We start from the raw sequence: 25499 nt of genomic DNA, 5'->3' as shown, positions 1-25499 counted from the left end.
CATTAAAAACCCCTCTGTACACCCAGCTGAATTCCAGCAGTGTAACCAATCCCTTGCAGCTGTTGTGACGACTCTATTATACTGGTCAATAGGAAAAAGTTATCCCTGAAAACTATGCCCCCCCCCCCCCCCAGTTCTTTAGTTATGCTCTAAAATACAGAAATGCATGGTAAAACCGGATCTTTCCCACTTAATTAATGCTGCTGTATCTAATTTTTGAAGTATTACACTTTCTTGTAGCCAGTTTTAATAACATCACTCCAAAAAAAGTCTAGACGAGAAATAAAACCCATCCTCATCAGTTTTCATGAGAAAGAAATGGTGAATTCCATTATTTTGCTGGGACAAAAGCCAAGTTGATCTGTGTATTAAATTACCTCCATGCTTCGTTCTCACAAGTTTGATAGCGGAAAGTGACAATCACAGTTGCTTGTGATGGGACTAGCACAACCAAGTTATTACATAAATTACAGTCACTGATTAAAATCTAATCTATGCTCCAAGGGGGGAGAAAGGAAGGGGGAAGAAAAGGACAGGCTCTATTCTCCCGCCATTTACTGCAAGTCTCAGCGCCTATTTAACAGATTCTTTGCTTTATCCCATCCTTTCGTAATGGCAGACTTTAGACTGAGCATTGTACCATTAGGAACTACATAAAGAAAAGAGAAACAGATTGGTCAAAAACCCCAGACGTTTCTCTACACGTACCTGGTTGTCCAGCATCTTTCTATACAACACGGTGAAAAGGAAAAGTGGTGTTTTTACGAAGTGTTGTTATGTTATAACACCTGAAAGTTTACTGTAGGAAATAACAATACCAGGAGGATGGTCCGGGGCAGTGGTTAGGACTGGACTACGACAGCTTTAATACTCACCACTCCAGCCTAATTAAGCACTTATAACCTCAGCATTTCTACCAGTATTTTGAACGAGGTAACAGAAAACATTTGCGCCTTTGTGTAAATACCAACTTGAATAGAGGCAGTTCACACATACAAAACATTCCTATTGCTTTACATATTTTTCAGCCTGAGAAAGATGATGACTAGTGCTCTGGCTTCCTGAGGGAACACGCTGTGGCCATTCGGCCACATCCTGCCTTTAGGTTCTCAATGAAGCCAAAGTTTCCTTTCAGTTACAGCACTGAATGAGTTTTCTCATGAGAGTTAATAGATTGGCATGGGTGTAACAAGGGAGTTGAAAGCAAGTTTTACAGCCTTCACATCACCTGGACATTAACATGGCATGAAGCCATCACGAATGTGTTCCTCAGCATGGGATCATTCCAAATGAATTTAACAGTTAATGATAAAAATTGTGGATGGTTTACTGCTTTTGCAGTGTATTTGTTTCATTAACCTAATGCATTTCAGGGGAATACAAAGCTGAATGTGTCAGAGAACAATATGAGTTATGCACATATTCCAAGACACTCTTTTGCAGTCTTTCTTCACAAACGTCATTTGTGAGAAAGGTAAGTATCCCTCTTCACCTCACACTACAAGGAATAAATGCTAGCTGCTTCCTCAGCAGGTGCAAGAAACCCTGCAGAAGGTAGCCATGAAACAGGAAATTAGGAGAACAGGCCATGTTTTGAAGCCTATTTTGAAGATTTCTCTACCTGTGCTAGCAGATACCAATAACCTGAAAGGTTGAAAGAGATACCAATATGATTTTGAATAGGAATATTCCTGCCTATGCCAATAGTAACTTCTTTTTTAAGTCTGTTAAAAATGCACTCCAAAACATTTGTACTAACTTATCCAAAGAATACCTTCCTAAAACATTATGAATTCCTATTGTAACTCCTTATATTGCCCTGGCTAAAAGTTTGATTTCTCATTTACTTCGTGCTACTTATATGGAATTAATTTCTATATTTCACAGCATGCAGATGTAGAGACTGGAGCTCGGATGTAGAAGTCCTTTTCCTGTCATTTTCCCTGGAGGAACAACAAACCTGTTGAACTTTGGACTAAAATTACAGCCTCTGGGGTTACTGCCCTGACACAGGGCAGCACAGAGGCACTGCCTGGGACTGTTGTGCCCTGTTCTAAGGTGTAAGGAAATAACTAACAGCACCACAGATAAATCTGACACTGTCATTACAGGTGCTTCTCCTGAAAGGTGCCATCTCCCAGCTGGAACCAGCACTCATTGAGGAAGTGCTGCTCTTCCTCATACCGCTGGTGTCACCAAGCAGTTTATTATGAACCTCCAGCTGACTGGACCACAAGATTCTCAAAAAGACATGCACAACCCTTTGCAACCATGTTCCCTACTTTCTTGCAGGAACTGGTGTCAGATGAAAACATGCTGCTGATAAACACCATCCCTTCGCAAATCCAGTTGAGATCCAGGCTCACTGACATTAGAACATGAACAGTGAAACCAACTAGAACTGCAGGGCTCAAACCCAGGTGCGAGTGTAGCATGCAAATGGTGACAGAAACTTGAGTAGGAAAAGCCCAATTTCCAAACAATCATTCAGAGAAAACTAACTGCATTTGGCACTGAGCTGCACAAAACCTGAAAATCAATGTATTTCTCACAGCTATTTATCACAAAGTAGTTGTCATGGGGGTGTAAAGCAATCGCTAACAGTACTGCAGATAAAGCAGCAGCAGAAGCAATCATGACAACTGCTCCAGCAAAACTGGGGATGGAGTAAATGAGAACTGTAGACATTGCAGTAGACCCGTAACACCTTTAGTTTCTGGCAGCACAGACAAACACTTGACAGTTGTGTATGATCTTAATTCTACTTTCCTCATGCAGATATTAATAAGAGGGATGTATTATTTCTCTTGATACCAGTAACATTACAGCCATAAAAACACAGAGCCTATTTGTGAAATAGTTTACTTTTTAGGACATAGACTGTATCTTCTTTTTTGAAGCACTGTGGATACCACAGGTGTCTAAACACACGGATACAAAAATAATATAGCAGAAAACCTTATTTTGCACTCTTACTTTTCACTTATTCACTGGAGTAAAAAATGTTAAGTTACAATAAATACTGTACTTACTGGGGAAGGGGGGAATCAATATAAAGACTCCCCTGTTGAAGGATTATGAGGTGTTTGACCTCAATGCTTTACTTTGCCAGAGGGAAACTATTCCCTTTGTTGGTGGATCTGGTTACAAGAAGCGATAAAACATAGCTTTTTGTCATTATAACACTCAAGGGTAAGCCAAATCCCTGCAGCATAGAATGGGATATGCATCATACTGTACATCTTCCATTAGAACATACAATACAAACTAAATCCCTGTAGGAGGAAAATTCTCATGTTTTCAGAATGTCACTGACCCATAAGAACAGTCTGAATTGCTCTCAAATATCAAGCTAGCTTTTGCTGCTATATCAGATTTAACACCTATGTACTTTATCGTTTTAACAATCACTGCAATCACTCAGACAAATCCAACAGATTAAGTTGCAAAAAACCTTTTACAAGCCTCCCAACTTCTTTTTTTTTTGCTATGTGTAGTTTTCCTTGATTCTAATCAGGAGCTCTCTAGATGTTTTTGAACATAGTGTTTATTCTAGTTGTCTGCACTCAGCTTTATTTATTTACATCTTTAAAGAATCAGACAACCTACAGCAGAAGGATGTTGTAAAGATGACAGAGAATTCAATTTCGTAAGTTGCCTTTTTTTAAGGTTTTATTGAAAGCAAGGAAAATGCAAAGCATTTTCTTGTTCTCTCCCACTTAAAATGTTAGGGAACAATCCAAAAGGAATTTTTTACCTCTAGATTATCAGGGTGAGATAAACTGGGACTAACTGCTATTTCATCCCATTACAAAGTGTGAAATCTCAATGTTGCAGCTTTGCTTAATCTTATATTTAGGAATTATTTCTGCTAAGACTATTCTTTGGCATAAAATTAAACAAAATGAAAGTCTTTGTAGCGGAAAGATCAAAAATTAAAAATTGATATATATATTACAGATGTCAATGCACATTTTTATAGTTGAGATATCAAGCTTTAGAAAGGTTCTTATCTGCTTTTCTTGTATTCTTACCTACCTGTTCAGCTCCACCTGAGGATCTGCTCTATGATCACAGCAAGTATGAGCAAATAACATTGCCTTTCTGCAAGGAAAACAATTGTAAGGAAGTTGTTAACAATAATAAAATCATTGTCCAAGTGATTCTTGCTCTATCTGATTTAAATTTACCGTGAAAGTATATGCTTTACTGACCTACAGCATGCACACTGGGTAAAACCAGAGTCCTTAAGCACCAGTGGCAAACTATATACTCAACTAAGCCAAGGTCTTGCTCACTTACTTTCTGCTCTGAAATCAATATTAAAAGAGATAGTCTTCAAATCTCCCAGTGACAGACTTCTGGCTTGTGCCAGCATACAACAGGATAATATGTTTCCATCAAGTCAACAGAAAAGGTGAATGCAATCATATTGACATCCTATACACAGGTATTTTCATTTGGAAGTTATTTTGATAAATTTAGTATCAGGGCTGGAAGGAAAGTCCATGAAAAGCAGCTAAGGATTTGGGGCTAGTTTTGTACAGTCACAGAACGGTTTGGGTTGGAAGGGACCTTAAAGATCACATAGTTCCAACCCCCAATTTAGTTTGGAGACAGAGGCCAAGGTGTGATCTCACTGCTCTCTACAGCTCAGAGCGTAAGTGGAAAGGAAGGCGCTGAGCTCTCTCACTAGTATCCAGTGACAGGACACGTAGGAATGGTTTAAAGCTGTGCCACAGGAGGTTTAAACTGGACGTTAGTAAGCATTTCTTTTCTAAGAGAGTGGTCAAACACTGGAACAGGTTTCTTAGAAAGCAGGTTGATGCCCTAAACCTGTCAGCATTCAAGAGGTAACTGGACAACACCCTTAACATACTTCAACTTGGTCAACCCCAGATTGATAAGGCAGTTTGACTACACAATAGGTCCCTTCCAACTGAAATAGTATTTTCTATCCCAGTATAATTCACTATATGCTAAAATTAAAACTTCTGTAAATATATACTATACGGATGATGAAATTGAAATGCTCCTATAAACATCTTCAGAATTTGTTGGTTTTTTTCCCCACCTCTTCTTTTCCTCACTGCTCCATATGGATGGTTTACATGCAGGAGCCCAGGATTTACTTGCCAAGTCTTCAGCTTAAGGTACCCTAGGAAACAATTTTCCCAATACCGACTCCTAATGCCTTCTCTCTCATCATCAACAACTGCCTAAATATTATTAACTACAAGGAAAGCTCTTTTTCTCAAGAGCACCTACTTGGTTCACTTGTCTTGAAGGGGAAGTAAATCATCTTCTTGGTACGAAGTATTGACAGTGTATGTAGAAGGCAAGTAACATACACCCTAATCTTCTTGCATTCTTCTTTCCCTAAACTTTTCTCCAATGAGTGTAGCCACTTTAAACACAGTTGTCAAACTGTCAAATAAGAAAACTGCCATCACACACACTGAAATTGGATTGTCCCAGCTTTAAATGACAAAGTTTATACATAATATAAAGTGCATCCTTCTTCAAAAGGCTTAATTGAAGCAAAATATATATATATATATTCCTTTAAGTTCTGAAGTACTAAGGGCAGGACCACTTACAGCACTGCCTGGCAAGTTAAACAAAAGTTCTGAACTATTCAAGACAATAAAAGAGGGTTAGTAAAATACCACCATGAATCATTACTTGAAAACAAGCCAACAGCTAATTTGGAGCAGACTAATATTATTTCAAGATCCTTTACAAGCCTAAAACTATCAGGCTTTTTTCTTTTCTTGGTAACTACAGTGAAATTAATAAATATGTTCTGGGATTTAAATGATGACTAGAGAAGTTTTCAGCATTTTTATTAGCAGAAAGTTCTTTCCTTAGAAATATTTTATTTCAAAGCTGTTTTATTACACTTCCCAGTTGAATGGAGCAACACAAGGTCATGGTCACATCTTGTATTTCTCTGACAGATAGGAAATTAACATGACCCAAGAAATCACAACATACACACCAGAAAACCTCCATCCCACGATACTAAAGAGAACGAAAGAGATGTACGAAAGTGCCTATTTCTATCAAGGTATTTCTCCACAGAGGCTGAAATCCACGCTTTTAGAGGCATTAATGATTGACATTAAGCATATGTAAGTTTTACTCTGGACTAGGAAGACTTCAGACAGTCATACACCACAATTCAAGTGGTACATGCTTCAGTCTTCCTTCCTGTGCAGATGTAAGAATTTGTGAATGTAAGTCACCAGGGGGTTCATTTTTGCTCTCAGAAAACCTCCTTTAACTCGAGGCCTTTTCTTGAAGCTACACTACAAGCCCTTCCAATTGCTCCATATTATTCTACTGACTATGGAGACAAACACTAGTTTTTATCTTTTTACATATTTAAACTCTTACAGCAAATGAAAGTACAGTTACTTAAGCAATTTTGTTTTAAATTCATCAAAGTTTTCACTTCAAACATATCTTTTGGTGTTGAGCCGCTGTTCCAATGTCTGTGAATGTAGTCATTTAGAATGCCATAATTTTTTAAATTATATAAACCAAGTGTATATTCAACACAATTAGAAGATTTAAAAGGATTTAGTCAGCAGCTGTACAAAGAAGGTTTTCTAGTTTATGCTGACACTGATGAAAAACTACATATATAATGCAACATCACCCTCTATACCTCTCAGATTAAATTTGTTGTGTTTGCTCAGTAAGCAAACAAAAAAGGGAATATTTACTGAACATTTCAAGCTTTTCAGTGTTGTAGCTGTAGCTAAACAGGCACTGTAAGATTAAACAGACCATTAAACAGATTTAATAAAATCAAAACCATTAACCAAAGTTCATCCATTTGACTGAATGAACACTCTAAAAACTGCAAATGTAGTGCAAGAATTTTGTGGAAAGGTATCCCATTAATATCACTGAAAGTACTGGAAAAGCTGAAGCAGTGATGCATGAGAGCTTTTCTAGTCCAGTACATTCAGCTCTTCATCATTTTATTAAAAAACAAAACCTAATTTCCAAATGGACAGACCAAGCCTTCTGAAATATGACCAGGATTTGTACCTGTAACTCCCCTCACCTGTACTGTTAGTGGCACCATCTCATTTCTATTTTCATTGATAGTCAAGTCTTTAAGAGACTTCTTTACCCAGCAGATATCCAGGGCAGAAATCTCACAGCAACCTTAGTGCAGCAAAATTAATACCAAATTGCTCAGGCACTCTCTGTATTTCCCTCTTGCATTGTATTTAGGGTTTGTTTTGGTTTGCGCATCAATTATTACTTACTAGGAGATGAAAACAACATTGAAATATCAGAAAGGAAGGATGAGTGGTTTTGGAAGGAGCTAGAGACAGAGATAACGACAGTAACTTACAAAGAGCTTTCCAAAGTTGACATCCCTCACTCTGCACTTTTCCCCCATCAAAAGGAAGACTGGAAACTTTTCATATTTCAAACCCCATCTACCAGTGCTGAAACAGGTCACTGGCAACATTTAGTTCAGACATTTGATCTTTCTCCTCTAGTGTTGTCTTGTTTCGCATTTGAACCTTATCACGACCTACTATTAAAAGTGCAAGAGAAAAACTACTTATGGGCAAAACACTCAAACAAGCTGCCATCCTTTTGGCTGTTGTTGTATGGGGGGCGGGTTGACAAATACATGCATATAAATGCTCGGTTTTAAGTCATCTCAAACCTCACACAGATCAGACCTTTTCAAGAAGGAACACAGCCCATGCTGGTTTTCCAGTCAATTTAAGTACAAAAGAAAGGACGATGTTTCACCACTTCCCTCACATTATCAGCTTTAGCCCTTCTGAAGACTGTACTTCAAAGGCCTGGCAGATTGTAGTTAAGTACTAGCTCTTCTGTTGTTCAAGGAAAGGTGAGGGATACAGGGCATGGGAAATCCATCTTCAAGCACACACAGAACCTGGACTTTGTAAGTGGCAGAGACTAAAGGTCAAAAGAGGGCCAGGCTGGTACTCAGCCACACTCAGACCAGAGCAGGAACCTTCCAAGTCCCTTTTTTTATATTGCAAAACTGCTTGCTTCAAAGCAATCTGAAGTCTAGACAACTATTAATGCTTAATGAGAACAATTAAAAGCCTGCAAAGATCCCCTGGACTGCCTAGTAACTGAGGTTGGGTTTAAGTGCACTTAATATTTTGCTAGGCACATTATTTTTAATTTGGTCAGCCACTGAATTATAAATAGCATTTTTTATTTGTATTCTGGTCTCTGCATGTCAGCCCCTTACTTTCAGCTCTGTGCAAGACTAATGGAAAGTGCAGTGTGGTGTTTGCACAGCAAACAATGCACAGTAATTACCATGGGAAGAGTAAATGATTTAATAAAACCAGAAGAAAATGCTAAAGGTATCACACTGAGGGATAACAGAAGACTAGAAGTAAAAAGTAAGCAAGATGACTAAAACTGAGAAAGCACAGCTCTAATTACTGACTGCCATGAAGAATTATTTCCAGGAAACAAAAGAACCAGTTCATTTGTTTGGTCACGGGGAGAGCTCTTCCTCCACATCTGTGCAACAGAGAACCCCACATTTGGACTCAGATTGAGAAGGAAGCATGAGAATGTTACACATTCCCTTTCCTTTTCTTAACTACATCAAAATCCCCAAGTATGACACTGGGCTGTTAATGTTGTGACACAAAAGGGACCATGTAGATTGTGGTAACTTTCTGCTTCCAGCCTTGCCATTTTGGGAAGCTATTGGCTAAAGAATTCCTATTTTAGCAAGGAATATATAGCTTAAATGAGAATAGAGCCGGAATTTGTATTGTTTCCATACAAATTACCAACATGCAGGAACTCCGGACCTACAGCACGAATCAAGATATCTGCAATATTCTGACCACTGAATCATAGAATATCAAGTTGGAAGGGACCTCCAGGATCATCTGAACCAGCCTTGACACCACAGAAACAGCTTTTGCCTTCTAGTGGCTCAAGGTTGGTACAAAGTTTTAGAAACAACCTTCAAAAATCTGACCTAAGCAGTGTGGTTTTTAAAGATACCTACTTTTAATCTTCCCAGAAGAAGGACCAAGTCTCTTACTCATTTATAGCACAGTATATGCATGTGTTTCGTACGAAGGACATTAGCACACATTTCATATAAAACCCAAAGTATCTTTTAATGCATCAAACATAGAAGAGGCTAACAACTTTCAAAAGAAAATATTGACACAGGTGGGAACTGCTTTGTTCAAAAACTCTACATAGTTCTTGTGGAGCTAATGTTGCTGAAATGAGAGTATCTGAAAATATTACATACACGTGTATATGTATAATCAGCTCTGCAAGCCATGCAGAATGTACTAGATAACAGTTATCCTTTTCCTGGAATCAAGCAGGGAGCTGTTTCATAACAAAGTCTTGTTATTAGGATTGGTATTTGGCAAACATTCCCTTGCTTTTTGAAAAAAACAAGAGCTTTTTCTTTCTTACTGGTTCTAATCTTTATGCCAAGTAACTAGAAAGAAAATATAAAGAGGCGTCTATAATGTAAGAGGCAGCAATAACGCTGCCCTCACTTCACAGCTTTTAATTTCTGAAGATCTGCTTTTTAAAGTATTAATTAAAGTGTAAGCATTCAAGTCTATCTGCAATGCTGTTTAAACAGTGTGCAGCACAGAACTCTCTCTGAGATACAGCAGAACTCAGAATCCCAGAACCAGCAGATAAATCTGAAATGCCAAAACAGTTCAAAAGAAGGCTTAAATCTAACTGAAAGGAAGATGCACAGTAAGTCTGGACATATTAATGCTTTACCAGACTCTACAGCACTAGGGGTTTTGCCTTGCTTAGAACCGAAATTAGTCTAGCAAGCAAAAACTTTGAATCCAGCAATTCAAACTATCAAAGCTTTAGGACATAAAACTTCCAAACGAGGCTGGTGGGGGACAGGGAACAATTCACATATATCCTGAAATCTTAAATATATGTCAAGCTAATGGTTCTGTGAGGCTTTAAACTGATTGTATTTCCGTGTTCTAGTTTGAGATGACTGCATGATCATGGTGAGATTATTCTATCCCACATGTCCTTTTGTTCTGTACTTTTTACCAAAGGATCATTCCAATACTTTTCAGAACAGTTGTTTTTACTTATCTGCTTCAGCTAAAAGCATTAACAGCACAGTCTTGAAATGTAAATAATGGTAGGTGATATAGAGCAGGTCTCCTCTGAGCAAAGAGTATTTGTATGAATTTACTGGTTTGCTATTGCAGCAGCACAAGTACTACAGGCACTGGCAGTTTAGAGCAGCTTCCTTTTCAGCAGCAGCATCCATCAGTTCTTTCACAGGTCCCTGACCTCTTTCTCCCCTACCTTTTGTCTCTGAGTCCATCGGTCTAAATTGTATCACCAAAGAGAGATCCCAAAAGAGCTGGCACCAAGATTAGTAAGGACACAAGTAGCTTTTAACTGGTGTTTTCCATTTCACATACAAGTCTGAGAGAAGCAGTTCAATTTGGTACCAGAGACAATAAGCTATGCACAGCACTGTTACCCCATGCTTTCCACAACCCTGAGATGACTTACTAAAAAACCTCTGCACATTCTTCCTCTTCTGAATGCACTTAAGTTATTATGCACAATGCACTATTTACATGCATACATGTCTATATAAAGAACAGATTTTGAAAAATACCAGGAATGATTTTAAGAGTTTTCTGGTTTTACATTTCTTTACTGCAGTATTCAGTTCTGCTAAAATATGCAGCCCTTCATTACTTGTTTTATCCTCCTTTCATCCCACTAAACATGCTGGTGGGCTGCACAGTTTCACTCTTCCCTAGTGACTCCTAGCTTGGTGTTTCCAGTTGTCAAGCATCAGTCTTTATTCTTCTTCCATTTCTTCAGACTAACAGTCATACTCGGTTCTCCTTTCTCATTTCTGCTGTCTACCTGCAGAAATATCTATAGAAGCAGAAGGCAGGAAAGCAGGGGCAATAACTACCCATCTTCCAGTGCCTCTAAGCCTTGCAGTTTTCTAGACGTATATTCAGTATGCATTCAGACAAAAAGGGTTACTTCAGCATGAGTCCTCCAAAGGGTCAGGGTGGAAAAATAATCTTCCAATAGTACCTGAAAAGAAGAACTAATCATGCCATGCTCCAAACAGGTAAGTTTAGAAACTGTTGTAAGAAAGCAAATCAAGTCCCTGGACAATCACATCCTGATATGGGGAGACAGCTGGACTTTCTCAAGGAGTATTTGTGTGGTCAAGACATTATGCCCACTAAAAAAAGAGGTATGAATATGGCTGAATGAACCACATCTTAAATACGTGCACAAATAGAGAGAGCTTTGCTCAAGATCTTCCAGCCTTACAAAATCATCTACAGATGAATCTACGTCAGAATCATTACAACCAACAGCTGAGGTATTTTACCTACTTTTACAATAGAATTTCTTGCCACAATCACTTTGTAAACCACCGACCATTGCAAATATTTTCTTTTGTGCTACAAAGCCCTTTTCACCCATCTAAAAAAGGTACCAGTTGCCCAGACATTCAAGTTATGGTGTGGGGATGACAGTTGCATGTAATTTAGTTTAAACTTCAAAGCTGAACACATTGCAAAATTCCAGATCCAGTCAGCTTTAAGAGGACAGGACAAGTGTGGCATTATTTCAATCTGTCTTCTTTATATGCTCCAATCTGCAATGATATACCAGAGCCACATTCCTTTAATATTAGGTCACTGAAAAACGTTAAGCCTTGGGCTTCAAAACCTGACAAAACCTGTCGTGCTGAAACAATTGGTTACCTGCCCAGAGCTGTAAGCATTAGCGATACAGTTTGCAGAAAGCATTCACCCCCCTCTATCTAATCACATCTTCCCCCCCTTAAACTTACAACAACATTTGAATGCATTTTTTAAAAACAAAGAACCAAAATGAAAGCCAGTTTCACTACACACTGAACTTCATGTATCGTATGAGAACCTGCATTTTAAATAACCCTGTTAAAACATGCACGTGTTAGAAAACTGGACGATTTCCAACTAGCCTCATAAGAAAAGTATCTGAAGAAGAAGCTGTTGTGCAGATTATAGGCTCAAAATGTAATAAAACTAGAGTGCAGAACAAAGACGATGTAAAAATATCACACCCCGAAGCGTTACTCTTCTGTCTATAGAAAGTTACCTGAGCATGTAAAGAATTAATACATATTTATCACCTATTCTCTTCAGCACTGCAAAGTACCAATGAGACAGTTTGCTTCTTCCTAAGCATGTATGTAATCTACCTGCAAGGCTACATCCACTCACTCCCTGTTCTTACCATCTACCAACATGTCTCATTGACAGCGGCACCTCAGTATGACAAACTAGATTCACAATGCAACAGGACACCATTACATTAGACATGCCTTGTATACTATCCAGAGGGAAAAAAAAAAAGATGTCTCTGGTTCCATGCTGATTACAGAAGTGATACAGTCAGATGCATGCATTGTCCATTAATGCAGCCATGGCCAGTTTAAGGAGTTGAAAGTCCAGCTTCCCCAACATGACACGGGACCCGACTCCTATTTAATACATATTTAGAGCTAAAAGAACAAGTAATGGCTACCAGAAGCTGGGCGGCTATTAGAAGATGGACTCGTTTGATTTGCTGACCTATGAACCATATTGCAAGTATCATCTGACCAAGAAAACTGATGGCCTTATCTAGAAGCAAGTCCAGAAATTAAACAGTAACCACTTGATAGGAATATGTACAGTATCCTAATGCCTACAGTTGAGTAACTAAGTACACATGTTTTAAAGGCGAGACTGTATCCTCATTTTGACTGCTAACAGTAAGATGAATATTTATCATAAATCCGCACTTAATTTCTGAACATTTATGTACAAATGCACACCATGGTAAGGAAGTACAAGATGAAAAAAGGCATCTTGGCTTAAGATCCCAATCACAGCAGTTCAAACAAAGTCTTTGTATTTATGAAGTGCTATGGAAAACATTATTTTATTGTATCTGTTCTTTTTTTCTACAGTATGCACAGAAATCCAGATTCTGGATCGTATTTGCTCCCTCCCTTAAGACTGTGGAATACAGATGAAGTTTAACAGTCCTGCTGCACAGGGAATAAAACAGTGAAATCAGTGTGCCCATTCTGACAGTCTGAAAAGTATGACTGATTCTGTAATGGCTCAACATCCTGCATACCTTTGCATGCAAAATTATATGAGAGTTTTCATCTTTACTTAACATTTAAACAAGTATGGGGTGGAAAAAACATGTCTGATCATAAGCAGTTCCAGCAACTGAGAAGATTTTTTCCATTTTCTGGCAGAGGGAAGCTGATTTGCACATTTTATCATTATCCTTATTTTCATCTGCTTTCACCTCAAGGAAAAAGCTTTATTCACTTTGACTTTTTCCACATTACATATTTGTCCCAGACTAATACTCTCAGAAGTTTAAAATTAGTTCATACATTTCATCAAGATAAAATGATTAGAACTGACTAAGATATACTCAGAGCTCCAAGGTTTCAGGCAAGGATGCAGATGTCCGCTGACAGGGAGAAGGGTAGATTTTATTACCCCCCATGAAAATTCGTCCGGTTTGGCCCAATAGCAACTCAGGAAAAAAATAACCCTGCATAAAAGCTTAGAAGTGTCTTACTGCAACAGGGAATTTGGATTTTAGACACTGCCTCTTGAACTGGCCTCTTTTGCCCAGGATCTGCTGGCTGTAGATTATGACTGTTGCTCCTTATAGCCAGGACTACAGTCACTGGAATGCCAAAGGCAGTGAACAGATAAAAGGGCAAGTTCATATGAAGTGGAGGATAGAAAGGATTAAAACCTGGAACAATCCAGAATTTCTCAATCTGAGCACAACTTTGAAGCTCAGCAGATACACACACTGAGAAGACATGGAGACAACTCACTGAACCAGCTGACCTGACAAAGAAAAAACACCCTCATAAATAGAATTATTGGAAGTGTTTTTCAACACATCTTTTTGAGGAAGTATAAGGTTTGATTAGACTACGCAGAAATAGCAGTTGTGCCAGAGTTTTCTTATCTCCGTATTGGGTTTGTTGTTCTTAGTTGTCTCTGTATTGGTTTGTTTCACACAAATATAGATGTACAGTATGCCTTGTAAAAGAGTCACTGAGCTTCCAGACTACCCCCAAGAAGAAAAACATGCTCCCTCCACCCCCCAGAAGAGCTGATTCACTTCAGGACTATTCATGTGGCCCAGCAAAACTAGTTCCCTCATCTGGTTTCTCCAGAAAAGAAAAAAGTTGGTAATACAGCACAGATTAACTTGTGAAAACACTGGGGAAGAAATTTGGTTCATCATCTGCGTGTGTAAGAAAATGAAATAGTTCTGGGAAAGTTTACCCGCTCCGAGAACTAACAAATAAGACAGTCTGCTTACCTTATCCTGGCTACATGTTGCTGCACAGGCTGATGCTGAAAATGGTCAGGCCACTGATGGTGAAGGCAGAAGGATGGGGAGGGCTGAAGACAGCAGGCAGGCTGATATATGGGGGTGTGTTTTTGGCAAATAGATGCTGAATACTCAGTATGTGGCTGCATGCAGCATGAAGTCACAGGAGATGGTGCAGAGCTGCCAACCACCGAATGACATTCTTGCTTGTTATTATGGCTACTTAAAGAGTGATGGTATGGACAAGGGTGGCAGCACTGAGATAACATCTGCTGAGTTCTTTGGTTGTCTAAAGGCAGAAAGGATGGCTTGATTGTACCATTAAGTTGGAGGCAGCCATTTGGACTCGCTTTTGCTCTTGGTGTTTCCTTGGATGGGAGCTGTTGGGCCGTGACGTCTCCATCAGAAGCTGCAACAATACCTGGGCCTGTAGCGTTTGACAAGATGCTGCCATTACTCAGAATCACTGAGTCACTGACGTTGCTCATAGCCATACTCCCAGTTCTCAGTGGGTACGCAGTGCTCCTGAAGAAACAAATAAAACAAAGTTTACAAAGCTGTGGTGTTTTCAGATGCTAGAAATAACTTCAGATTAAAGTGAGTAAAGCTGCTCTCTCATCTTCACCTTTCACAAGACAAGGAAATAGAAAGGAGTCATTCACACACTGCCAGGAATGTCATGAAGGACTTTCATTTGTTTAACAAAAAGTTGAGAGTGAAGTTGCATAAATGCTCAGTGAATAAACCAAGGCATAAGTCAAATGAATAGACACTTAACAGTCCCTGGGTCACAGCTAACAACTAGTGACTGAGATGCATGGGAACAAGAGTAAGTAACAGCCTCTAGTTATGAAAACAGATTTTGGTATAACCTGTGTAACCATCCACACCTTGCACTGCAATTTGCCTGTGTGCTTTGAAAGCCAGCAGGAGACAGGACCACACAGCAGAGGTTGTTTAATAATCATTAATGTGCTGGTTTCAATAACCTCCCTTCCCATCTCAAATTTCTATTGAAAATGAGACATATTTGTATTTTGGAAGGCGTTACTTTATTTAAATAACTCAAGCCACTCCAGCAGGCATCTGTCAGAATTTCTGAGGGTGGACTATGGTTTTAGCAGAAGCTCAAAACACTAAACACAACCATGCTCTTCCCAAGCTTCAAAATAAACAAACTCGGGATTCAACTAAGGCTGATTGAGAAACTCATGCTTCTGAGTGACACGTGTTCCAAAGGCAGTTAACAAATTCACTGTGCTGTAAATAAAGGATAGTAAAGATTTTCTTCCAAAGCCTTGTCTTTTTCAAGCAGAATGTAAGTAAGTGAAAAACTATTAACACTGGAAGGGGGACTGAGGAGCCTGGCTCAAAATCAGAACTCGTCTGAAGCGCTTGCAGCAGCCAATTTCCCCCCTGGTAATTGGAATCATGTTTTAATAAATAAGTTGGAGATTATTATTTTGATAAATAACACGAAAGGTCAAACATCACACTCAGATAGGAATTTACTTCCCAAGTGACATAGCAGGGGGAGGGAAGAGGAGAAAGAACACTAATTATGTGCTATTTAGAAGAATAAATTAACTCGTGCTTTAAAAAGTCAGTTAATTACGACCGCTTTGGCTAACTTAATGTTACCTTTTTAACACTGAATTTAAGCAATTTAATTGCTTACTGAATTTAATCATCCCAAGCCCAAATTGCAAGGCTTGCATTGCAGACACTGAACTTCACAGAAAGACACAACATACAGATTAAAACAGGTAAGCGAGCAAGTTTCTATCTCATTTTCTTCCCCGATACCTTTGCTGAGTGCCCAGAGAGCTAAGCCTGCCCAGCTAGCTGAGCTATTTAATTACCTGAATGCCAATTCTGAGCAGAAAGCGCTTTGCAGAGTGGAATGCTGCCCCCAGCAGCCCCCACCTCCGCGCAGCATCTCTCCTAGACATAGCTAAATCCTTCACTCCTGAAGGAAGATTAATCCTCTGCTATTTGTTCTAGATCATGTGCAGAGCCAGATGCCCTGGGAAATCACTTGCATTTAGATAACTGCTCAGAACAGGAGAATATGCTGCTCAACGAGTGTATTCTTTCCAGCCTTCAATTCCACACGTTCCTGCTGGGTACCCCCTACCCTGGCCCAGACAAGTCAAGCCCATGGAGGACTCTCTGCTGAGCACAGAGAGTGAATTCAAGTGGCTGGCTACACTTTGCTTCAGTCTGAAGAGATACGTTAGCTGTGTGAAATACCACTGTGTTTGAACAGGCTGTTCCCCTCTCGCACTGTAGACAGCTTCAAAGCCTGCTGAAGTGGACAGAGCAAGAGCGGGACATTAAGGCAGAGAAAGCTCCTCTTGAGGCATGTGGCAGCATTTAGGGAATTTCTGGCTGCTTGTTTCTATATTTGGGATAGACTGCACACTGATGCTGTTACATTCTGGTTTCTAAGTTAGTCTGACACATCTATACCACTTGAAAATGCTGTACACTCAAAGTTACTGTCCTGCAGACTACTACTGTAACTGAAAACTAGGTAGGGAAATAATACTCCAAATACCTCACCCGCTTCAAGAAGGCAGATGCACCATCCTTTTGCTTTAAGCCCAGGACATCTGCAGCATGCAGCCATTGAGATAACAGGACATAATGTTTAGTAGCTGTTTCAAATCAGTTTATAAAGGAAACGACACATTTACACGCAAAGCATGCATGTGCCAAACAGAGATGTAAGCACACAGAAGCTCGGCAATCCCAGCACAGACACAGAGGCTTGGGACCTTCAGTGCATCTGTGCCCCTCATGAACACCAATACGGGAATTAGAAGTTTTGTTCCAGCCAGCCTCCATTTAATATGATCAAAGATAAAATGCAGTATTCCCAACAAATGCAATATCTACCTACATGCCTTTTGAGTTTCAACAGAGCATTCAGAAAGGCTCATCAGAAACTAATAAATTCAAAGAAAAGCCAAGGATCATCATCATCCCTACCACAACATATAACTCTGGCTTTGTTCTCCTGTTGAACAAGGCCACTCATGAACAATTTCAAGCTACAAAAATATTAACAGATCAAGCTGATTCTCTCTTCCAAAGCCTTGAGAAACTATTGAGTTCTGTCCATTTTTATGGAGTCTTCAAGCAAGGCAATGGAAGCACATGCTTATCTTGAAGCTCTTTCAATGCCGTATTAAAGACAGATAAACTACTCTGCATACTTAAGGTAGCCATCCGATTCAGTATTTTATTCAGCCACCACAAAGAACTGGGACTCAAGCTAACTCTTTAGAATGAGTTGGGATGTACATTTGCGTTTGGTTTGGTAGCTTTCCTTTAAACAGATGCTAGATGGTTGATGTCACTTGACAAGTCTAATGTCCTCTGAGTTTTGTTTCACTCACATTTGAGGGTGTTAAAAATTAAGTACTCATGTCTCTCTACAACCAACTGCAATTCCATTGACAGCAAAACTTCACCTGTAGCTGTTATACCAAAATACGTTCTTAGGTTATAGTCTTATCTCTCTGTTGTATTGTCTCCTCTGGCATAACTGCAGTGACTGGGAACTTACTAAGAAATGTACTAACGATAAGAGTTAACTGAGAATCCCTCCTCTAGAGGATGCACAAATAAGCTGGTTAAAATGCAACAAGTAAAAGCACAGATTTTAATAACACATGGGTGTGGGGAATCAAAGAATTTGTTCATCATGAAAAAACATGATGAAAAACATCTAAAAATATGAATCTTTGAAAACACAGTCTTTAACAACTCTGAATTCTTTCAGTGTTGACATTTATTTTTGCTGCATTCCTCAGACTGCGTTAGTATTTGCTCCTCTCCAATTGGGAACCGCAAACTCTCAATTGAGCGAGATTTTTCAGGCTTATACCAATTTCTACCTGAAGGCTTTGAAGCAGCGGACAGGTATTCTGCATAATGACGCTGTAAATAATACAGGGTTTAATATAGGCAGCCCTACTTAACTGAAGTTTAAAAACAATTGGAAAAAGTACTCACCTACATGTTTAATACATCACACTTAAGTAGCCACCTCTCTAGCTGGACACAGGGCGTTTCAAACATTAACATCTATTTAGAAATGATGCCAGCTGGACTGCTAAGGAAACTAGAATCATCTTTAGTTACTGTATGCTTGTTAAGGGTAACTGCTAAGAATGCACTTTAGCCACACGGTTCAAAACAGCAGCTTGGAGGACTGTTGTATCTGGAAATTACCTTGGTCTGCAGAGGCGATGGTTTCATGGAGTAACCCCCCCTACTGTTTGCGGGGCCAACAATGAACACAGCTTACCCAGCAGACATCTGCCATCCACTTTAGCAAATAAAGTAATGCTGTACCACACTGAAAATTATGTAGGATTTGGTGCTCCCCAACTAGCCTGTTCTTCTTAGATGTGGATTAAGTTCACCTGGTCCTCTCGCTGCAACTGAAAGATTAAAACCCCCCATACTTAAAACCCCATTGGTTCAACAACTTCCATCTGGACTCGTAAGGTCTGCAACTGCAACTCGTTGAAGTGCAAATTCAAGAGAGAATGATGTAGTGGAAATTTGGTATAAACTAGTGTATTAGTACAGATAATCTACAGATCTTTGAAGATGACAGAGAACAGCTAACTGTTGAGGGGTCTTTTTACCATATAAGAAAGCAAACAAACAAAAACTTATACCTTGCACTAAACCAAACCTAAGCTGGTTATAAAACTTTACATTTACCATTTAACAGAGGATAAAACTCACATTTCATTTAAAATGTTATCCTAAAGCATCATGCCACTCAGCCAGCTGAACCAGCTTTCCAGACCTGTCATGGTTCTGAGATGAACATGATGTCTGAAGTAACAAAAGTCTTTTCATGTCAAAAGTTCATCTAAACCAGCTGGATTCTAAAAGTAGTGCATTCTTGAAATAAGCAACACTTAACAATCCCAGTGCTACCTATTAAGTCTCCTTCCAGATGAAATATTATAATGGTCTTGTAGTCCCTTAAGACGCTGAAGCTTTTCATTGTGGCGAATGGTCTCAGTGTGTAAACTCAGTTAAACCCTCTCTGGGCTGTTTGCTGTGCCAACCAGTATACAGCCACTCTTAAGGAGGGTTTTCTCCTCCTTCACATCACCGAAATTCTTTACATCTTTGCTATTTCTCAGAGCTTGCAGGAGTAGCAGGTGGTGCCTGGTGGTTGATACTGGGTTTTATGGGAGACGTCTAGTTATCTATCACTGCAATGGTCTTTAGCAAGTCAAACAGCTTTTTCATGTTTTATAGTTGTTGAGCTCTATTTTGGCTCTCAGCTAGGCATTTTTCAAATTCCCTAGCTCTTACCCCTATGTGTTCATATGCGGTGCTTGGTTTCTCTCAATAGCCTGGTTCTTGCTTTTCTATCTCAGCTCTTAACCACTGGGTCTTCCCTGAAAAGCTTTCTCTACACAAAATACAGTCGCCTACCAAAACAAGCCTTCCCTGCCCTTTCCATTTCTTTTCCAGGTATTATAGTGTGTTTTAAATATGTGTATTTCACCTCCAAGAAGATTCTAGAATTCTTACTTCATCAGCACACAAGTTTACCTGATATGCTTACTAATGCAGCCATTTTGCTTTGAGGACTGCTGAAATGTAGCTTCTGTTTTTGAGAAATGCCATTAAGGTCAGTTTATTTTCTGCACAGTCCATAAATACTCATTTTCCCAACTAATGTCACCCTATTAACAAGCAGATTTTCAACAATCTAAGTACTTGCACCACACACTAGTAGTTAGAAGACAATTAAGAAGCAGAAGAGGTTTGCAGAAGAGGAATTTCCCCCCTTCCTTCATTTTATACCAAGAGTTTCAAGAGCTGTTGCAGCCCCTCCATCCTTCTGAGCAGCCTCAGAACTTGAGCAGCTGCCCCATCCTGCACCTCAGACAACATGAGTTCATTTCCTGCGTCGCAGGCTTGCTGGGGAATTGCAGTTCCTGTGACAGGGAGTTTCCACATGTCACCATGCCAGGACCACAGCTCATGCTGCAGATGGGCACCAGCGAACCAGTGCTGCCAAAAGCTGGCACACGAACTGACCCACCAGGAGCAGCTGTGAGGTGAGGGAGCCGGGAAAGACTGAGAAGGGTGAGGAAAACAGAACATCAGAAATAGATTTTGCTTTGCTTTTAAGCTAAAGTTACTTCTGGCACAAACAGTAAAACAACAGCAGACTATTTGCAGGGCTTTGACTAAAGAAATCAATAGCAGTGCTTTAACTACAAAGTCTTTTCAAAGTCAGAATTGCCAATAAGTAATTAAACTACAGATAGAAGCAACAACAAGAAGCCCTTAAAATTCTCTTCCAGAAGTTTTGTACCAGCCTAAAATTCTATGAAAAGGCATCTATATAGGTGGGCAAAATGGAAAGAAAAAAAGGAACAAAAAGAGCTTCAAATACTCTGAATTTTGGAATGAGATACAGCTACAGGCAGAAGTGATTGGAACAAAACATACTACAAGAAATAACATGCATGTCTCTTTGGAGCAGGTATATCTCAGCACAGTTTAAGAGCATGGTAAGCTGTTAAAAACCACCCCAAACATTTCTTACAACTGCGACTGTCATCACACTAAATCTTATTTACACAACTTGCTGCCTTTCCATTACCATAGGAAAGGCATTTAAGTTTCTGCAATTGCAAATATTCGGGTCCAAAATAGCTCTAATCCTGCTCACACTGAGGGGGGAAAACCAAAATATATCTCTTACTGGATGTAAAAGGAGTTATTCGTACTGAAAGTTCCACAGACTTTGACTTCATCACACTGTGGGATTAATATCTAAAGTATTACAGTTGTAGAGGGACACACAGGCACTTTTTGAGGACACAGCTCCGGCTATGCCCACTATCATCCTGGCCATATCAGCCTTACCAAAGAGGTTAAGAAACCTCTGGACCATCTGTTTAGAATCAGGTTTCTGTTTTCTGTCCAAATTCAAATGCTACATTTGAACCTCTTTAAAGAATCTGTTACTGATAATTGCACTTCTTTCTTCGTATTTTAATAGAAGCACAATAATTTTACAACGACTGTATATTAAACAAGCAAAGCTCTTGGTGGGAACGCGGGCGAACATCAGGCAGCTCATACCTAGCTGGTAAGCAGAGCGTTCTTCACCTTGAGCTACAGAAGACACAGTTTACACGAGCAGCCCAACAATCATTTTCTTCGAAAGCTAAACATGCCATAACTGCTTTCTTTCCCTCCCGCTTCATGTCCCATGTAGGTTTTACGTCTCCCGTCTGCTGAGCCAAAAGATAAACTTCATACACCACTTGAATAATAGCACATCTGTTGAAATTGCTGGCTCGCCACCCCTGGGGGTGTTTTTCTTTCTCACCAGGCTCTTCAGCGCTAGGAGGGTCCTAAGCTCTCCGGCATTTCTACCCCGCTGCAGTCTTTTACAAGCCCAGGACCCTCCTTGCATTACAAAGTAACATTTCAGTGTAAATAAATCGAAGGTACACAACAGTCTTAAACCTCCGCGCTAACGCTCGCTGAAAGCCCGAGCTGCTGCAGCTGTAACCTAAAGCACAGCACGGGAGCTCACGGCCAGATTTGAAACGATCCAACACAAGGAACCTAGTTCTCCACGCTTACCAGAGATGATCAGCTCGAGGGAGAAAGCAGCCCCCTCCTCATCCAGGTATCCCCACTCACGGGGAGAGCAGCCACCGGCAGCCGCGCTCGCTTCGCCGCTTGCACAACTCCGGCGCCGAGCGGGGAGCGCTGAGCTGAGCCGAGCCGAGCCGAGCCGAGTCGAGTCGAGTCGAGTCGAGCCCTCCCGTCCCGGCGGCAGGTCTGGGAGCTGGCAGCGCCCCGCCGACTCCTCCCCACTGATGCGGGAGCCCCAGGGCGCTCCCCGCCCTCGGTTCCAGCCCTCTTTGATCCGCTTGGTTTGAGGCTCATGTGGAGATGAGCGCCGCGCTCTGCCCGCGCCCCCTGCCACTCACCGTGCCCCTGCTTCACCGCGCATCCTTAGGCGGAAAGCGCAAACAAGCGGCAGCACCTCGCCCCCAGCGTTTGTGAAATATAAAGAGCTGAGGAAGGCGGGACACTGAAAACAGCACCAAGTGTCATTTAGAGAGTTTAAACTCACCTCGGGCCTCATTAGTTCCTGGCAACGTCTTGTCCCCGAGCCCCAAGCTCTTACTTCATCCTTTGGTTGTCAGGCATTTCTTACAGAATAATTCTGACACTCCCAACAGCAACAAAGAAAATCCGTTGACACAATTAGGCTTTTCCCCCCACCAGGTTTTCAGATATTTGTACCTTACATGCCTTTTAGTGAGCTTCCTTCACACTCAAGCACTTGAGAACCCAGTAGTCCAAAAGTAAACATATCCATACACTCCTCAGATGCACCTTCTTAAAGGCTTTATACACACAAACTGAATTACTACAGACTTCACGCAAAAAGCTGAAAACTGCCTGGTCACTTACAAGCCAAAATGAAACAAGATTGCTGAAGTCTGGGGATATGTGAACCCTCAATTGTAGGACCCCAGAAATAAAGCGACAGGTTGAGTTTTGGAAGAGCTCAGTGTTAAGGTGGCGAACGCTGTCCTCACTCTGCTCACAAAGCTGTATTATGAGGAACTTACAAAACTATTAGCAGGGGAAATGCTACAAGCTGCTCTCAGCCTGCTCTGCCAGGGTATGCTCAAAGGAACTGCTAACAGAACATGCTCACAAGCCTCACGCTTTGGGAGCAGACTCCTGGTTTTTCCTCAGCTCTGCGTATCTTAGATGCAAACCTCAGAACTGGCATCTTCCTGGGGCACATCTTATAAACCAGATCTGAAGCAGATCACAACTCACCTGGGACTGGCCTTTCAGAAGAGCTCTCTTTCCCCTCTGCTGAAACACAAGGCTCTGATTTCAGGGTCAGGATGAACTTGTAGCAAAAGGAATCTCTCATCTACATGCATCCTTACTCCTTGTAAAACAAAAAAAACAAAAGTCTTACCAAAGGGAACTCTGTTTCCCCCGGTGTGACCTTAGAATTATTCATCCTGACTCTGGTCTAAGTTTTTACACACAGCAGCTCTTCCTGCTTACTGGATCTGGTCTCTAACAGGTGGTGAAGGACTGTGCGCTTCTCCACATCTAAGGGGAAACATTACTTTATTAAACCACTGTTCCCTGCCTTTCCCACTTAGCTTCAACTGGAAAATGTCACTTCTCCAGGCATCAGCTGCCCTGTCTCCACCTCCCACATACCATCGGCATCCTCCCTAGAACAACATTTTTCTAACACTGATAGGCTCTCTAACAGAAACCTTGCTTTCCATCCCACAGTTCTTACACAAGAAACTCACTTACGTTCATTGAACAAACAGCAGTACTACAAAGCAGATAACGTTCAACCATAACTAAAAATGGAGGCAGGACTACATTTTGATACTCACTTCCAAACAGCTGAAACACAGAATAAGCCCAGAAGTGTCACAACAATAATCTCAAAGCTACTTTTCCAAACACACAAACTCTACACATATCTGAAAAACCCATCTACTAATAAAAGTACTTATTAAATGTGTAAATGTGCCTGTATAACAGGTACTGAATCACTTCTATCTATTAACCACCTCAAAGAGGTGACAAGAGGCATATATCTCACTGCTTTGATCCCTAGGAGGAAAAGGGCTATCAAAAACTAAAGGATTAGAGTCTATTAAAGCTCTCAGATTATATGCACTGCACAAAATAGCATTTCTCCATTTTAGCACATCAACTTACTGGACGATAGTAAAATGAATGTATAATATACATTCATAGGTTATGCTTAACAAAATGATTCCTGTGCAAATTATATAATGTATCATGTATTTGCGTTACAGATTTGTGAGAATTATTGCCTTTCAGTATCTGAGGGGCAATCTGTGAGTGCTTCCCCATGCTACCCTCTGCCCCTCAGTCCCCCTGGCACGCTCCTGGTTTGGACACCTCCATCACACACCCTTTAACATCCCCTTCATTCAACTTTGAATGTTGCTACTCATTCCACTGTTTATCTCCAGCAATATCAGTTAAATGCTGACTTCTTTATTTGTAACTGATCAGGAAATAGGACCGAGCGCTGCAGCACATGGAGCACAGGTACAGGAACAAGCAGAAAGTGGAAACAAATGGAGGAATTTAGGCTGATTCAAGGCAGATCAGGATGTCAAATCTAATCTGTAGAAGCCTCAAAAAGATAAATGAGTTAACACTCTGCTCTATCTACCACCTGGAAATGCACATGTGCAGAGAATCTGCAGGACAGCTGCATTACTAATTCAGCCTTGGCTTCAGTCAATACAATCCCCGATCCACCAGAAAGTTCCACCTACCTACGGATCTAGCAATGCATTTTCCAAGAGACAGTATTTCTATCATAAAGAAAACAAACTCTCAAAGCTTCACTAGGCATTAAAGAGGAAATGAGCAGAATAAAATTTGACCACTGTGAAGATTAATTATTATTTTTAGATTTCAGTGATTACTTAAAAGTTTGTGATTTGAACTTCAAGGCCTTGAAGAGAGACATGCTACTCTGGGCAAAAGTACTCTGCATGCTCTGATCAAAGAGGAATCCTTTGAACTTAGAGAAACGGGCAAAGCATCTTTTATCAACTTCTGACAATAAGCAGCTTTTTAACTGAGATTTTAAAGTATTTTTCATAGTATACTTAATAAAACCAAGTAGTAGTAAAAATACTAATACAGCTCGCAGAATTCTACAGTACAATCCTTGGGGGGGGGAACCCAAAACACCTCTTATAGAATCATAGAACACAATAAACTAAATCAGAGATTCAAGTAAATCAGTTTGTATAATATTGTCATGGTTTAAGAAGATGAGACTAAAAAATTGAAGCTTATATTCATATTTACAAAGCACAGCTGACATACTCTGTTGTAGTGTATGAAGTCTGACTATTCTCTTTCTTTAAGCAAGGTATCAAGAGTTGCAGTTCTTGGCCATGATCCATTCATAGGCTTTACTAAACTGG

The 25499-nt window shown here is 40.2% G+C and overlaps 1 protein-coding gene across 5 annotated transcripts in view; it reads right to left on the bottom strand.

Moving 5' to 3' along the window:
* DISP1 (dispatched RND transporter family member 1) overlaps positions 1-25499 on the bottom strand; it is an 87846-nt gene that overhangs the window by 17376 nt on the left and 44971 nt on the right. For 2 of the 5 annotated variants that reach the window (XM_062605875.1, XM_062605876.1), the window contains exon 1: positions 14437-14973. In XM_062605875.1, coding sequence (XP_062461859.1) covers positions 14437-14942 — 506 coding nt within the window. In that variant the 5' untranslated portion in view covers positions 14943-14973. Of the gene's footprint in view, positions 1-4038; positions 4105-7375; positions 7414-14436; positions 14974-22101; positions 22164-25499 lie in introns of those variants that run through there. The other 3 variants (XM_062605878.1, XM_062605877.1, XM_062605879.1) reach the window with 3 other exon arrangements.

Source organism: Pezoporus occidentalis, unplaced genomic scaffold (assembly GCF_034315485.1).
Source record: "Pezoporus occidentalis ecotype Australia unplaced genomic scaffold, CSIRO_AGI_Poc_V1 ctg93, whole genome shotgun sequence".
Lineage (NCBI taxonomy): Eukaryota > Metazoa > Chordata > Aves > Psittaciformes > Psittacidae > Pezoporus > Pezoporus occidentalis.
This window is presented reverse-complemented; position numbering and strand designations above follow the sequence as displayed.